General features: G+C 37.3%; 1 protein-coding gene across 2 annotated transcripts; it reads right to left on the minus strand.

Annotated features, from left to right (window-relative positions):
- Positions 1 to 208: 208 nt before the first annotated feature.
- Positions 209 to 16,914, minus strand: LOC104611434 (cyclin-T1-3-like). Of its 2 annotated transcripts, XR_737667.3 has the most exons (8): positions 16,776 to 16,914; positions 9,781 to 10,122; positions 8,816 to 8,897; positions 3,028 to 3,162; positions 2,624 to 2,799; positions 2,361 to 2,512; positions 677 to 1,969; positions 209 to 483 (listed from the first exon to the last, which is right to left on the minus strand). XR_737667.3 is itself a non-coding variant. In XM_010278468.3 (7 exons), exons 2-7 carry the CDS (start codon positions 10,005 to 10,007, stop codon positions 843 to 845), a joined length of 1,899 nt encoding a protein of 632 aa, XP_010276770.1. In that variant the 5' UTR covers positions 10,008 to 10,122; positions 16,776 to 16,914; the 3' UTR covers positions 209 to 842. The 2 variants fall into 2 exon arrangements, 1 of the variants encoding a protein (XP_010276770.1); XM_010278468.3 differs by having other exon boundaries at positions 209 to 1,969.
- Between the last annotated feature and the right edge of the window lie 373 nt (positions 16,915 to 17,287).

A 17,287-nucleotide genomic window follows, 5' to 3' on the forward strand; every position in this document is an offset into this window, starting at 1 on the left:
GTGAACTAAAGGAAATCTAACCGGAGCTGAAATTATAATATAGCTAAAAATAAATATATCATTTTGCATCTTAGTACATAATTCCTGTAATTTTCAGACTTTTAATGCAATAATTAGCAGTTAATTCTCAATTAGAAATAGCCTCCACGAGAGAAAAGACTTGGGATAATTTAATTATTCGAACCAACATTGTATTAAAATTTCGTTATATAGGCACATAAACATACAAATCAATATTATGGGATTTGGATCTTAATCAGATTAAATTGGGGAGGATCAACATTCAAACCATTACAAATTGAACTGATATTTTAGATCCAAGTCCGGCTTGGTCAATTCGGTTTATAGATCCAAACATTTGGATATCATTCAGTCACAAATGAGCATAGCAATTATGTAGCGGATCAAAGACCTCACCACGCATGTTGTAGAGCACAAGTTTGACTGTATGTCCTGCTTACTGGTGTCTGTATAGTGGTAAACCTGCAGAAAGATCTTGTCATACATTTGAAACCCGTACTCCCCCCAACGAAAAGAGAAGTGGGGATGAAGATCGATAAATTATGATTAATTTGAAGTGAAGCTTCAACGTTTCTTCCTTCTCATTTCTTCTTTTGATGCAGAAACTTTCAAAGATAACAAGAATAAACAGCCTTGTTAGGTTCAGAAGGCATACCAGAAAGGAACTTGAAGCATCTCTCCAATTTTTGATCGGTCATCCTCCCATTTTTTTACCATGATTGATTTCTTAAGATACATGGAAACCACATTTTCCAGTCATGCATATCCAATAAAAGACGTTTGTCTTACTACACTACCAAGCAGCAGATGGTGCTCCCGTCTCACACATGATTTTCCTGTACATGCCTTTTGTGATCCCTTTCTGCATAACCATGTCGTCCCATCCTGCCTCCGTCTTCCATCAAATCATGATTATGATTATGATGGTATCCCGGTGTGTAGTCATGCCGTTGCTTTCCCTCAAAATGTTTGTCTGGTGGACTAACTGCCTTTCTCTTACGGTTGCTGAACTTGGGAGAATGGTGATCGTGCTCAGCATCATCAAACAAGGATACCTCCCCTTCTTCCACATTCTCTCCATCAGGAACCCATGACGATGGCCCTTCCCTCACAGGGTATTTTCCATCTGCAGCATCATCATAATCCTTTCCATAAGCTAGGTTTTCAGATTCCAATCTGTTAGAAGGTTTAGACCAGCTCTGCCTTCTCTCCCGCTTGTTTCTCTCATCTTCAACAGCCAATTCAACTCCATCTTCCAGCTCTCTCTCAATAAGGTCATCATCATCCATCAAATCCATTTTACGGGCCACATCACCACGAGATTTCCTCCGTTTCTCTAAAGCTGCCTTGACTTTGTCCTTGTCAATCTTCTTAATTGCATCCCGTGGAGACTGACCTATAGGTCCTTCTCTACGATTAGTGGTGTTTCCAAACTTGGATTGTGCACCTTCATTCTTCCACTCCCCCGCTTCAGTGGTTTCACTTCTCCCACCATTTCTTTCATGATCTTCCACATGTCCATCTGACCCAAACTTGGGCCTGTTTGAAGCTTCTCCAATATTCTCCCTGTTGCAATGAAAAAAATCTTGTTCGGAGTGCCGACGCTCTTTATTTTCAATATCCACCTTGTCCAAAACAACAGTTCTCATCTCTGTGTTCCCATGGTCATTGCTCCGAGTTTGAGTACTCCTCTGAGGCCCACCATGATTGTCAACATTTGATTGGTCAGATGCAGGCCGAGATGATGGTACCGCAGCTCCAGGCTTTGTTGTAGATGAACTTCCTGATTGACCATAACCATTAGCTGATGCTTGTTCCTCATTACCAGCTGGAGTTTTCCCTGGGGTCCGGTGACTTGGTCCAATTTGAGAACTTCCTTCCATTTCACTCCCCTGGGAAGGTGGTACTCTGTTTTGTTCATACAATTCTAACATTTGATTGCTTACCTCTGAAAGAAACATGACCATAATGACAATATTAGAGAAGTCAAAAGATATCTGTTCGGAAGACACAGATGGACAGGATATCAATGACACAGATGCACAAGGCAATCTGCAAGCTAATGGGACAGGATGTCTCCATTTGGAAGGGAAAAGCCCATTGACCTGATTAAATGACTACAACCATCCATTCAACATAGTCACTCTTACTATAGCTACCAGTCAGAGGAGTTGAAGTCACTTGGGTCAATATTTGGCAATGCAGATCTTAGAGATGGAATGCTTCCAAATGGACAGCTCCACCATCTGCAACATGTACACCATTGTGCCTTCAATATACTGCCTCAATGGTTTTCAACATTAGTACATTACAAATGCAAAGAAGGGAAGATCACCAACCCTCCAATTGGCGTGGGGTGACATCAAATTCTTGCCACCAGACCTTCTCACCATCCGATGGGAGCTTCACTTTGAGGAATTTAGCAGCAAGGAAGATGGCACCTGCCGCAATGTGATGGGGCTTAAATTGCAGGCAGAGCGACGTCCGTAGCCTGCATGGCGCTCTCCAGTTCGTTAAGAGATAAAGAAACGAAAGACTATTGAATGCACATTATCTGAGTTGGAAATAAAAAGAAAAAGGGAACACAATAGCCACATCATACCCATCATTGACAAAATTCCATGCAACTTGGGCAAGGGCATTCTGAGCAACCTTGAATTTCTTTATTGCCTCCACAAGGGGTTTATATGGGTGGTGCACATTGAGATCAAAACCTAGAGTTGCAAGAACAACCCTTTCACCAAGTAAAATCAACTCTTTCTGTTGTTCATACACTTCCTGCATGAAGGATGAAGAAGGAATAAGAAGAAAAACAACACAATACTTATAAAGGATAAAAAGAAATGTATTGAGAAAAAAAAATAGTTTCAATAGTAACTCTTGTTCTATTGGAGTTAAATATGGGGAAAACTTGTACTAAACATGGAAATAAAACCAGATGAAAGTTGGCTTTGGAGCAACAAACTAAATATGCAAACAGACATAAACCACCAAGCGAGATGGTACCTTCTGCTTGATTCTTTGGACAGCAGCTGGATCCTTTTTATGAATGATTTCATAAGAAACAAGAATGACATCCTTCAGTGGCCGTGGAGTCTCTTCAACCTTCCCGGCAAGGAACATACAGACTGTTGCAATGGTCTGCAGAGCATTTTCACCACATCAATAACTAAAAATTTATCAATGAAAATACAGCACAAATGTCACCCAAGCACTCCTTTCTTTTTCCATCAGCATGTATATCCAGCCATATAGATAGATTTACCTAGATTCTGTAAGTAACACTACTCATCAGCAGTTGTAGAAGTTTCAGCATAGGGGTCATAACTTGAGCAGTCACTTTGTGCATAAAAATGCCAAAGTTTAGGACCGCATCCAGTCTACCCTCCAAAGACCCCAGATAGCTGGGACCAACATTGGGTAATGACATTTTAGCTGTTAAAAGAGTTTCAGCATCCACAATGAAATTCTGTGAAATGTACTCTGTACAAAGTTTCTCCTCAGGAGAGTATAATTTTGCGACCAGCAAATCATCAATGGACCCAAGTCTATAATAACTTCAAAAACTACAATAAACTCCAAAACACATTAATTTAGGATACATTTTACAGTTCCAAAAGTAGAACAGCACAAGACAAAATAAAGTAAAAGGAAGCCTAAAGTGGTTTCTAATAACAGCTGAACTAGGAGTTGAATGATGAATGCTGAAAAGATTCCATTTTGAAAATCCCTTTACCCAATGATGTTAGAATATTTTTTTATTAGAAAAATGAGAATTTTATTCAATTAAGAGAATTAAATACAGAATTACAGCAGTTAGAAAGTAGACATTGCAACAGAAATTGTTACAATAAAGCCCAAAAAAGCTGTTGCCTTTGAATTCCCTGTTTCGCTAGAGAATCAGTCATTCCATTTGCAGTTCTCCTGATCCATGTGAATGAGGTATTAAGTTCCCTTGCTATGCTTACTATCTCCCTTAATGGATGTCTATAGATCCAAGGAACATTACCACTTGAATTGGTCCAAGAAATCACCATTTTTTATTCCCCTTCTATCTCCAAGTTCTCAAGATATGCTTGCTTGGCAATTTTTAATCCTTGTAGCAGAGCTAATAGTTCAGCTTTTAAAGAATCACCTTCCGCTAAGGGTCCTCAGTACATAGCCAATACTTTGCTTGAGGAATCTCTGATCATACCACCAATGCCTGTCATACTTAAGTTTCCTATAGAGCTCCCATCAAAGTTCAGCTTAATCTTGTTGAGACCTGGGGGCTTCCACTCCATCACCTTTCTTTCTTTCTTCTCAGCAGTGTATGTCACTCCAAAGCCTTTTTCCAATTATACAAAGTATGCTATGGGAAATAAATTGTTGATAAAGATTGAGCATCGAAGAAAAAAAAGACCATAGGGGAAATGGATCTGTACTGGGTCTTTGTTCAGATTCAATAGGAACTGGAGACTCACCGAAAGCAGAAATCACTTCTCTCCTACAAGGAAAGGCAGCTGAACATGAATCAAATAGATGTTGAAGTATACTCCTTGCTGGTAGTGGGCTGGTTGGTGAATAACAATGAAGGACCTTGAATGTATAGGCAGGAAATGAGGGAGATTGGGAGTTTATCAAGAGAAGTTGAGGTGATCTTCAAGTGGGTCTATGGATCAGCAAATGGCCGACACATTAGCAAAGCAAACAAAACTTGATGTGTTTCTAATTAAGTGGACACATATCCAATCCATCTAAACTTGGCATAAAGAAAAAAAAAGGGCATGGATTTAGCTTATCCAACATGTACACTATAACCATACCCGTCCCTTCTTGAGTCTAACATTTTTTATTTTATAAAATGGCCCAGAAAGCCCTCTTAAATCTCATACACATGATTTTTTTATCAGTTAAACCTCATAAATATGTTGCAGCAGGAAAAAAACTCATAAATATGGATTTTCTATGCAACATTATGTAATGGATTTGTTTAATATAACAACTTTTCATTAAAATGAAACAAAAATAATTACAAGGGGAGATAAACTTTCTTAAATCTTAACTCCCCGGGTTGGGCAAGAGCCCCCATAAAAGCAATAAAGAAGAAATACAACATAGCCCAAAATAAAGAATCCCAAGCCACCCCTTGCTTAGCTAACCTGTCAGCAAAGGAGTTAGCAGATTTCTTCACCCAACTGTACTTCACTTCCATATCCTTTGCCAGCCACTTGTAATTTTTCTTTTCATTGCTAAAGTTCCACAGCCCTGCCTTATCCTCCTTTAGCCATCCTACTACCACCTCTGAGTCACCTTCAACCACAAGCTTCCTTATATAACAAGCTTCCTTATATTCAACTCCTTTGCCCTTCAGATTCTTTCCAGAACCACAAGGATTTTTAATTGCCATTTTATACAATCTGACTTTCTCTTTTCACTCTTTTGTTCTTGATGCTTTCCTTTTTGGATATCAACAATGGAATGTACCTATTCTGATAAAAAAAATTGAATATATCTAAATTAAGCACAGGTTATTTGCATTCGCTGAAAACTAATATTTATCACCCAATGTATGATGCATCCATTCATTAGTACTAGTTGGTGACTTGGTGTATCAATTTTAGCCTGAGTTCCCGCATACCAAGATTTTAAAGTTGGATAAACCCAACCCCTAGACACATACCCATACCCAAGAGGCCAAGACCATGTAATACATTGGTATATGAAATGTGCCTATTCTGATAAAAGTTAGATAAACCCAACTTTAACATAAGTTCCCACGATCATGTACTAAATTGGTATATGGACACATCATACAATGGTATATGGAATGTACCTATTCTGATAAAAAATTGAATATATCCAAATTAAGCACAGGTTACTTGCATTGTTGAAAATTAATATTTATTATCCAAGGTATGATGCATCCATACATTAGTACTAGTTGGAGACTTGGTGTATTAATTTTGGATAAAATTTTGGTATATTAATATACCAAGATTTTAAAGTTGGATAAACCCAACTCCTAGACACATACCCATACCGAAGACCATGTAATACATAGTAAAACGATCACCTTAAGATCTAAATCTTTTCAACATTAACAAGACAAGCTATCAAATGCAGAAAACTTGGGTTATGTTTGGATAAGCTTTTTAAAGGTACTTTCGTGCTTCTACAAAAAAAAAAAAAAAAAAAGAAAGCTTCAGCATTTTCAGAGAAAAAACACACAAAGCAGAAACACTTGTGCAACAAAAAGCACAAGTCTTTTTTCTTATTTAGTGATTTGAAAGCACATTTGGGCCAACTTTTCACAAAACTTAAGATGCAAATGTATATGAAAATGGAAAATTTCATGACACATGGCACAACAATGGGTCATGATGCTCATAAATATATGCCACATCACAAATTTGTAAATATGGTAAATTATATGCCATGTGTCAAATTTGTGACACATGGAAAAATATATGCCAAGTTAGATGACCACAAATGTGGCAAAATATATGTGAAATGGCACAACTATGGGTCATCAGACATTTTTATATTATAAAATTCAATAAATAACAAGTTCACATGTGGAATTTATCATGTCACATGTGGTAAAGCAACATGACATCATAGCTGTCAAGGCATCTAGGCAATTCTAGGCAACACTGGGGTGCCCAGTCATCTAGGCTCCCTAGGCAATAAGAATTTTATAATATAAAGAAGTAACTTTTGGCTACTTCCCTAGTTTTATATACCATTCTGCATGCATATTAATTGAAAAAATAGCAATTCTCCTTATTTAAAACATTAAATTTCCTCTAAAAATGTGGCAAAGCATCATATCTTAATGATAAAAAATCTTTAAATATATTAATTTCATTATTTTATAAAATGATACTACTACAATAAGTATTTAATAGAGCAGTTTCGTACAATTATCAACTATAGAAGGTTTTTAATTTTATATAATAAAAATTCAAGATGAAAGTAAAATAGAAAAAATAGGTTGCAGTTTTATTTAATCGGTGAAGCATCTTCTACTGGTGTTCTTTCCAACAAGCTATCCCTACCCCTCTGAACTTTTCTTGGCCCTAAACCAAAGCACCACTCCTGTAATTGAATATCCTCCACCCTCAGCATAAACTCCTAGAGCTAGTAGGCAAAAAGATTCCACCCTGTTTTCTCTCTACCTTCCAGCACATAGATCACCTTCTGTTGTCCCCAGTCTGTTCCATAATAGCAACAAACCACCCTTTAACGTTCCTGCCTCCTCATTTCAGTTTCATACTTCTTTCCAGCCAAACTCACTAAACTCTTCCATACCTGTTTTTTGATAGAATGGACCGCCCCATCCATTAAGCCCTTCAACCATCCAATTTTCCTTCACCTAGCTGTACTTCACTTCCGTATCCTTTGTCAGCCACTTGTAGTTTTTCTTTTCATTGCTAAAGTTCCACTATCCCACCTTATCCTCTTGTGGCCATCCTACTATACCTGCGAGTCACCTTCAACCACAATTTTCCTTATTCAACTCCTTTGCCCTTCGAATTCCTTCCATCCTGAGCCAAAAAAAGAAATCTCATGGTCAATTGGTCATGGATCCAGATTTGTAGCCGATCCCATTAGTTGGGATAAAGCACGGATGATGATCATGACGATGACGGATCCTGAATTCCTGATTTGTCTTTTCATGTTCATTCTAGGGCATTTCCCAGGAGCAATGTTCTACACCTTAACTAAGTAATGCCAAATGGGCAAGGGTCAGCTAGGATGGTGATTTAAGGACCTATAATTTAACAATGGATATGGCACTCAACAGAATGGAATGGCGAGACAGGATCCATGACCAGTAGCAGAGTGCGTTAATTATGCTATTTTTGATATGAAATTGCTCCATTAAATACTTATTATATAAATATTATTTTTGAAAATATAGAAACTGATATATTTAAAATACCATTGCCTTGTCTTAGATACAACGGTTTGCCATGGTTTTAGAAAAAACCTAATATTCTAAATAAAGAAAACGCCCACTTTTCCAATTAATATGCATGCTGAATGATGTATAGAACTAGGGAACTAACTAAAATTTAGTTTTTTTTTTTTTGTTAAATTCTTAAGGCCTAGGCTACTAGGCATTCTACTATTGCCCAGAATCACCTAGACACCTTGACAATTATGCCAAATACCAGCCAGAATCAGTTGCTTAAATGATAGAATTTTGATCAAATAGAGCATCACAACAGTGTTGGATCACATGACTACTATAAATACTGTAATAAGGAAAAGTCATTGGAAGGTAATGATGAATAACATGGTTCATAATGAAGACTTGATCAAGGGATCCTGAATGATATGTTGTATGTTCACATGGCTACTGTGAATGTTGAAATAAGGAAAAGTTGTCAGGAGGTAATGATGCATAAAATGATTCATCTTGGAATGAAGACTTGATCAAGGCATCCTGAATGATATATTGTATGTTGCAGCACAATAAATTTAGAAAATCACTTGAGGCAGGGTAATAAAGTTCCTATCATCTACCCTCAAGGCAACTTACCTCTATATTAGAGGTAATTTTTATTTAACCTCGTTATCGTGTCCTCTTATTTTGTACTGTCCAAGAAATTTAAACAAAAATGTTTGCCACCATTCAAGCCAATGCAACATGTTATTTAATATTCACCACTATTCAAGATAAAACAGTGTGTTACATACCACAAGATGAACCAGAAAGAGAGAAGATCAAATAACGCCTTGCAATAAGCAAACACTAAATAGTTAAGGAAAAAACAACCACTAAAGCCAACCAATAATCACTCACCCTTCTATCATTTTTTGCATGAGATTGGCGTAGAAAAAAGCGATGACAAAAAATTATCGCTGTAGCTATTGTTACCTGGGGTCTGCAATCAAAAGAATTTAGTCACACTCAATAGACAATAGATAGAATTACAGTGAAGGGAAAATACCAATTTGAAGTAAAAAGCAATATAAGACTAAAAAAAGAAAATGTTACCAAATTAAGAGAATAAATATGAACCTAAACAAAAAAAAAAAAAAACAAGATAGAATACAAGCAGATATGTAATACCAGAAGCAGTAATTTATTATTGGAGAACTGGTTGTTCACACCTTGTTCTTGACAAAAGGGACAGCGCTCAATGAAACAATAAAAGATACCCCTGTCTACAATGATAAAAATTAATGCATACTACATAAAGGTACTCTCTCGTCTTTCTACAACATCATCTTGACCAAGGTTCTAAGTATCAAAGCACTCAATAATCAAAAACTGAGTATCAGACATGTAAAAAGGTCAATCTTCTTTACTTTTTTTGACTTTTAGTTATGAAATTCACCTAATTTTTCTAATACAGTGTATCAGTGACCCTTAGATACAATGCAATATGCCCAATATGGGGTGTATCTTATCAATACTTTGAACCTTGATCTTGACTAATGATCAAGATTGTTCCCTCTACCAAAAATGGCGATGTGCGTGAGTGTTGTTACCGCTGGTGGCTGGTTGTTGTTGTCAGCATGTACTATTGTTTTCAAATAAAATGGCAACCACTGTTCTTGTCATCATTTTGTTTTCTACCTTTTCTTAGTTTCTTGACTTAAAAGTTAATAGTTGAAACTAAACCAAACTAACACCAGAATAGTTCATAAAGCAAAAACTAAGTACAAATCCCTCATATAACTGGAGATAAAGGAAAGACAAAAAATAAGGATATTGAAGGACAATAGGACAAAAATAACTTCCAACAGCTAAATCGAACTCACACTTTGAGTCTCATGCCTAAATCCTGCAGAAATGTACAGTATGACTTGCGCAAGTACGTCTCTTTCTTCAAGTCAATGCCATCTCTTCTAGATGCGGAATTTTCTTCAATTTCCCTTCTAGATAAATACCAGCGGCCAACTTCTTCAGACCTGTCCTGGGAAAAGTTGTAAGGCCCACTTTCAACCATTCCATGATGTGAGGGATCCCCAGGTAACAGTCCAGCCATGTATATCTCTTACAAGAATGGCATATAATTCAGAAGACAAAAATCCTTAGTATTGACAGAGAAGGTCTTTATTACTGAAACCTGTATGAACACATCACCACCATTGAGTAGCTTCCTGTGCAAAAAACAGAAGGCTGTCAGCAACATAGAACCACTTGTTATATATAGTTTTATATTTATATACTCCACATAAAATTCTAGTAGTACATCAGCAATGTTTATGAAGAACTGTAGACTTCAATATTTAGTTCAACAATAAAACATGACGAAATATTTTAACACAATTTTGCATTGCTCTCTACCTATCCATGGTTAGTAACAGCATATCCATCATCACTGCTTCAACTCATGATTTAGCACCTTCCAATTACTAGCTCAAAACAAAAGCTGTGATAGGGTACGCCATCCCTCCTAAAGACTGGGTGAATCTCAAGGAAGTTCACATCATTCATGGAATCATGGGGCAATTGAAGAGAACAGAAAGAATTTCTCAAGGCAAATAAAGGGTTATTCTGCAGATATGCAGAGGCATGTCATATATTGCCTTTAAGGCTGAACAATTTAAAGGATATGGGGTAGTTATATATGAAGGGGATTGGAGAGAGAGCTTTTTCTTATTGGTAACAAGATCAAAAAGTTCTGCTAAAATAAGAATCAAATAGTATAGCCCTACCCCAAATAGAGCAGGACCAGTGATTTAAAAGGCACGCCTACATGCACAGGTGAGGCGCATCTTAGGGTATGTGCTTCGCCTAGGTCCTAGGCACAGACCTTTCAAAAGGTGCACGTCTGGTACACCTAGGCGTGCGCCTGATGCGCCTTGTGCCATAGCCCAGGCATGCGCCTTTTTTAAATTCTGTGCTTTTTGCTTTTTTTCGAGCCTAACAGCTGAGCTGGGGGCCCCCGGACCTCTGACCACGCCCCTTGAGAGTGGAGCTCCGAGAATCCCCTATTTGCTAATGTTGTTCATTCATTCGTTCTAATAAAATATCTTCTTAAAAGGCAATTAAAGTTATAAAATCATTACTTTTTATGTGAGAAATAAGAATTTAAGACCCTAACATGGACTTGTTCGAGCTTGCCTCGAGGGGCATGGTACAAAGGTGACTTGTAGAATCAAGAATGCAATATGTTTTACATCACATCAGCTACTTGAAGTAATGCAATTAAGGAAAAAAAGAAATCGTGAGTTTTACATGCTTGAATACGCTTTACATGTTATGTTTATGTATTTTAGTTTTAGATAATAGGTTTTTTAAAACATTTATTTTAAAATTTAAGTTTATATTTTTTATCAATATTATGTTTAAAATTTTTTGGCTTTTTTTTAATTTTTTAGCATTTTTTTGTATTTTTGCGCCTTGCTTCAAAAAGGCACACGCCTCGCCTTGCACCTCGCGCCTCAGACGCAAATTGGCCCTTGCGCTTTTTTTGCACCTTTCACTTTTAAAACAATGGGCAGGATAGAACAGCATTTCTCATGAAGACTGATAAAAAATAGCACATCCACATGACAAGCCAACATATGTTACATGGATACAGCAAGGAAACAGCTGGATATGGTATTAGATAAAAAATTTACAATAAAAATTGCAGCACCCGACACAATAGAGCACCCTTGTACAGACATAGAGATAAGAAATCAATCACATAGGCTTGTCCCCATACTTTCCCCCAACACCTAGGCTTGTCAAGCTTGGAAAATGGACTTTGCTACATGATTGAATGAGCTGCTCATTTGTGTATTGATGTTTTCCACCCTAGTACCTAATAAGACAATAGGGCACCCTTGTAATATTCAGGTATGACACAAGGCAACCACAAAGGTTTATCCCAAATACTCACTCTCCCCCAACACCTAGCCTTGCCAAGCTTGCAAAATGGACTTCACCACATGATTCAATGAGCTGCTCATTCTTGTAGCTGATGTTTGGCTCCCTATTCCCTAATACAACAACTGCCATGGACCATCTTTGAAGGTGATTATTCAACCTATCACCACCTGAAAGTCTCCTTTATTAACATAAGAAACAGATGGTGCAATTTTAGCAAGCAAAAAGAGTACAAATATATAAGAAAAGCAATTACTATGCTACTACCAGCCAAAAACTCCAAATAGACAAATTCCTATATTTACAAATACAACTTACCTACATGGCTACACTAAAGGGCAAGTCTCCAATTCAGACATTCCCTACCTAGCCAAAGAGAGAGCCAAGTTTATGACTTGTGAATCCAGCAATATTAGGTATTTAGCTATATGCCAGGAACATTGCCCTTCTAATAGCGTTAAGGCGTAGCCGAGGACTAGACTTCATCCATCATCCACCTATCACCACTTGGGAGTCCCTTCAATTTCTAGATTTGTAAATTTATTAGCAATTGTCAATCCATGAAAACAGAATTTTTGCTTTCAGTGTTTGTGGATATATCTTTTTTTGGAAACAGAACTATTGGGAATATATCTTCTCTCTATTTGGGTGTGGATGCCAGGGTGGTCTCACCTGATGATTTAAAATCTATCTTCTCTACAATCTTTTTCAACCCAAGAAAAAGAAGAGGGAAAATCCTATGGAGATGTGAAAGGACAGATGCCCTTTGGTCAATTTGAGAAGTGAGTAATAACAAAAATTAAAAAGAACAAAGGAGGTCGTTGAGAATATATTATCTAGGGTGGTGAGTTAGGTTAGGACATTGGAGATTTCTAATCCTTTCTCTAAAGAAGATGCTTTAAAGGGGCTGGCAGGTTATAACAGACACTAGCACTAACAGTCAAAGGATTGCAAGGAAATGGACACCCTGATCCATGGCATACTTAAGGTGCCTTTATTGCTCTATACTCTGGCTCAATAGATGAAGGAAACCCCATAACAGCCAAAGGATGGCAAGGAAGTGAACACCGTAAGCTACAAGGCCTTTCTAACTTCATTTTGATGGCTACAGCATAGGTAACCTGGGTCCCTGGCATGCTAAAGGTGCCTTTATCGCTCTCTACTCTGGCCCAATAGGTGAGGGAAACTCCATGACAGAAGAACTGCAAGAACTCCCTTCAAGGCTTAAAAACATGCAAGAGCCTTAACCTGCACAATTTTAGAAATTCAAGGAGACTCTCAGGTAGTGATCATTGATCAGAAGGCTGAGAAGTGAGAAACAGTTCTTACGGAACACAGCAACATAAGTACACTCTAAGACAGGCTATAACTCTAGCAAGAGAGTTGGGAGTTGCTTGGTCATGGACACAGGGCATCAAACAGTTTGGCTGACTCGTTGGCAATATCATTCTTAATATAAGTACAAAGCTACCACTCAAAAAAATATTGCAAAACCATGAAGTAATCAACACAATTTTGCTTATGTTAAAGTTCCATCCCAAGTTGGCCCAAGTAGATTAGCAACATTTCACCATCTTGGTTTCTACAAAGTAAATACCTCTCCCCCAAATGCCAAAACTTCCTGGATTTCCTTAGTTCAAACCATCTAGTTGAGTTTTACCTCATTCACTTATGGAAGAGAACAACGAGAATGAGCCATATCAAAATGCCATTAATATTATAGCACCCAAAGTCCTCTGTAATTTTCTTTCCTTTTTCTCTATTAAAGTTTATTTTTTATTTATCTTCAAAAAAAAAGTCCTCTAGGATTGGAAGTCAATGTGCTAGCTCATTAAATTGGTTTCTCTCATCATAGCTGAAAAATGTTCCTTGTCAATTGTCATGAAAGTTCCTTGCATTTTGTTCTTCCATAAAGCCCTGCTCTTAATGGCCTCTGCGTTATCCATACTTATCATTAAAAGAGGTTTCAAAAAGACTATCTCAGCTGGTGATTTCAAAAAGAGGTTTCAAAATGATGAGTAGTTTCATTAAAATTCTTACAACAGATTCGTCTATCAGAGAAAGACAACGATAAGGTCTCTATCTATAAATCTATAATAATTTTAATAAGTCGCCACCTGAGAGGCTCAACGGGTACCCACACTCTGAGAGCATGTAACTTTATTTATTGATTTATTTTGCTTCATGGGGCTACACAATGGGGGTAGCCCATCCCCTTAAACCCCCCCAACCCTGGTGGCAGCGGGATTTGTTAGTTTTGAAGTTATTTCAGCTATAAGTATGCATCAGGGGAGTTATTGTGAGTCTTCAAATTAAGGGAAATAAATATAAATGAAGTCGAAAATATTTCGATGAAGGAGAATAGCGAGATAGAAAATAAAATTATGCACCAGCAAAAAATAAAATCATTCATTTTAGTTCCTTTTCTTTGGCTATGATGCTCAAGAACTTTCATTGTCTGGGTTTTTATTCCATTGAAGGCCTAATATTAAGTTTCGAGTGAATTCATTTGAGAAGAAAGGTGCAATTCCTTTATCTTCTTCTCTTGGTTGTCCACTTTTTTTAATTATTATATTTTTGAGAGATTTGCTCAGCTCAAGGTCATTCTACATCATCCTATCTCTTCTTATGGCATTCTCTAAAAATCTCTGGCAATTCATCTTCCTGAAACAAGTCTAGCAGGGGGCCCTAGTGAAACCCTCAAGTCCAATAGCCTTATCCACATTTATGCTGAAAACAACAATGCTACATCAACACATACACAGAAATCAGAACCAACCATGTGTCCAAGTGTCTAACTCAGCAAGATGAGAAAACATGAACACATGGAAACATCTATGGAAAATTATATTTTTAAATTTTAACATTTTATACCGGCATCAAATGTTTTATTTGTTACTAACCTTTGATATGAAAAATGGCATTCTTATTGTACATTAGCTGTTCATTTATGTCAGATAAGCCAGGAATAGAAAGAAAATTTCATGTGAATGTGTCCTCAAGAATGTGTAGAGTGCAAGACTCCAGTGCATGCCCAACATGAACACATCATCCATTTAGGAAAGTCCATGCAATACTGCTTCCCAACATGCCATTTCTTCCTTTCTAGTTAAATTCTCCTGATCCAATCATTTGACTACGCACTATGATTCAGATGAGGAAATGCACAACAGTTCAAAATGAGACAACATTGCTCTCTTGATTTCCTCCTAATCACCTCAATGTCATTCTGCATCTCTTTGGAAATAAAGTACATCATCCATTTGCTAAACAGCAGAAACTTTTTACTCCTTATCCCCCTAATTAATCCATTTGCGTCATGTTTCTTGCCTCTGACTGATTTACTTGCACTATTCTATTCTCTTCTTTGTGGCAACTCTCCCTAGTGAGATTTCTTCCATCCTTCCATCTAAGTCATCTATCGGTCTCAACAACAAAGGCTTTGTTTCCCCGATGTTCCAGCACCTCCATTATTCCACTCCCTGAGGTTCACATTAGGGAGTTATAATTTCTTCATAAATCCAAAATCAGACACCTGACACATTAGTTTGCTCCTTCCACAAACTAATTTAATCTCTGAACAAATTGGTGCAAGGTCCACGTGTTTTCGAATTTGGAAGGAGAGGAGACACTTTGCAAAATGTCAAAAAAAGCAAGATAGGGTAGTGTTGAAGGCCCATCAGGAAACTGTCCAGTTTATGCAATACTGGAGTGATTTGCATATTTGGTCATGCTAATCTAGCATTGAATAGAAGTCCTTAACAGAACAATCATTAATAATGTTCTCAAACTTCCTCCTGCTGGTAGACTGAAAATCATTCTATTGTTTCCATCCCCCATTACAGAATCTGATCACATTTAAATCACCTACATTTTATCATGGGTCGTCCCATTAACCACAGCCTTTCCTATAATTCCTATCTATCTCTTCAACTAGATGATCCATTTATATTGGTCAAAGTCCATTGGGATCCATTTCATTTGGTTAAGACAGAAAAGACTCTTATGAACTCTTACAAAGGATATAGTCCCAAAACAGCATTCTACTTTATGTTAAGGATATTCAAGTGGCCAGCTGTGGTTGAACTAATACCAGTTTCGTTTCATCATATTCTTGACATGTAAAGTATCTGCCAGGAAGGGATTTTCTGAAATAGAGATATGATTGTTTCTTAGTTGGAAGCTCAAATATGCCTCCCTTTCCAAAACAACCAATAAGTCATGCATTTATCAAGTTTAAAAAGGCCTTGATACTCGTAGCCAAATTTCAATTACTGCTAAGCGATTCCCCGTTCACATTAGAGTAGTAAAGAAATGGATAGCTATATAGATCTATTTGTAAGAGATATGTTCCCAAAAATAAGTTCTTAGTTGGAATACTTTAGCTGCCATTGGCTTAATATATTACGATGCGGGGTTCCATGATACGTTGGATATTTAAACCGAAGGCACGCCAAATCCCCCTACCTATGATCAACTTTGCGATTGGTTTTGCTTACAATATCTGCTTTCTTACTGCAGCAAAAACTCAGGGCAATGCTGGATGCAGTTAACATTGCAGGAAGCTTCACATTACTATCGTCAAACATAGAAAGCAGTTCAAAGAGAACCCCAGTGGAAGATTGAAACGGTGTATCCAATTGGGGTTGCCATTATGAGAAGCGTTTAACTTCTCTCTTCCGAATAACAACTCAAATTGGCTAAGGAAAAGTTGTATTAAAGAAAGCACGCAATTAAAGCCAAAAAATTAGGGTTTTCAAACACGAAGCCCTTCGCAGGACTTCAACAATCCAATAACCCGAAAACTCCAATAGAAAGTTTGAAAATAAAGCATCAGAAGCGAGTAGCAAAAGCAAATAACAGAATCGGAGCGAACGGGAAACTAGGAAGCTTTATGAATTCAGAGGAGGAAAGAGAAAAGAATAAGAGATCTAACCTTGGGCTGAACAAAACTTCCGCCAGAGATCGCCTCGTCAAAACCCTAACTGGGTGAACAGAGAGAGAAAAAGTAGGGCTCTCCCACAACAAGATTCCAATTCCATAAATTCGAGATTCCACCATTTATGCTTCAAATTACAAAGATGTCCTAATCCTACTTGAAGAATAACTGGAAGACCTTCTTATTATTGCATTTTCTTTTGACAATGTTTCGGGTTTGTCATCCAGCCCTCGAATGACAGTGTTTCGGGTTCAAATTACAAAAATTAATTATAATTTCAGCCACGCCGAGGGATGATGTGGCCAATCCACACCTTCTATGGGAAAAACTTTGGCTGTTGGGGGCAGAGAACATTTTTGGGAATGCCACGTTATCATAAAATGGGTAAAATAGAAATTGCACCCTATTAGTTTAATGGAGAAGTACAGACAGGCCCATTATAGATTTTTGATTTCCATTATAGAACTATAAACATTCAAAATATCAAAAATTCACGTTCTATGCACCCA

The sequence above is a fragment of the Nelumbo nucifera genome, chromosome 3 (genome assembly GCF_055504915.1).
Source record: "Nelumbo nucifera cultivar China Antique chromosome 3, China Antique-T2T, whole genome shotgun sequence".
In the NCBI taxonomy this organism is placed as follows: Eukaryota; Viridiplantae; Streptophyta; class Magnoliopsida; order Proteales; family Nelumbonaceae; genus Nelumbo; species Nelumbo nucifera.

Bases quoted from the DNA above. Each gene is read 5' to 3' on its own strand.
- LOC104611434 (XM_010278468.3), bottom strand. From the start codon at position 10,007: ATGGCTGGACTGTTACCTGGGGATCCCTCACATCATGGAATGGTTGAA. The intron at 8,898-9,780 runs GTGAGTTCGATT...TTTTGATTGCAG, and splicing joins TTAGGCATGAGACTCAAAGT to ACCCCAGGTAACAATAGCTA. The intron at 2,513-2,623 runs GTATGATGTGGC...AGCGCCATGCAG, and splicing joins TGGAATTTTGTCAATGATGG to GCTACGGACGTCGCTCTGCC.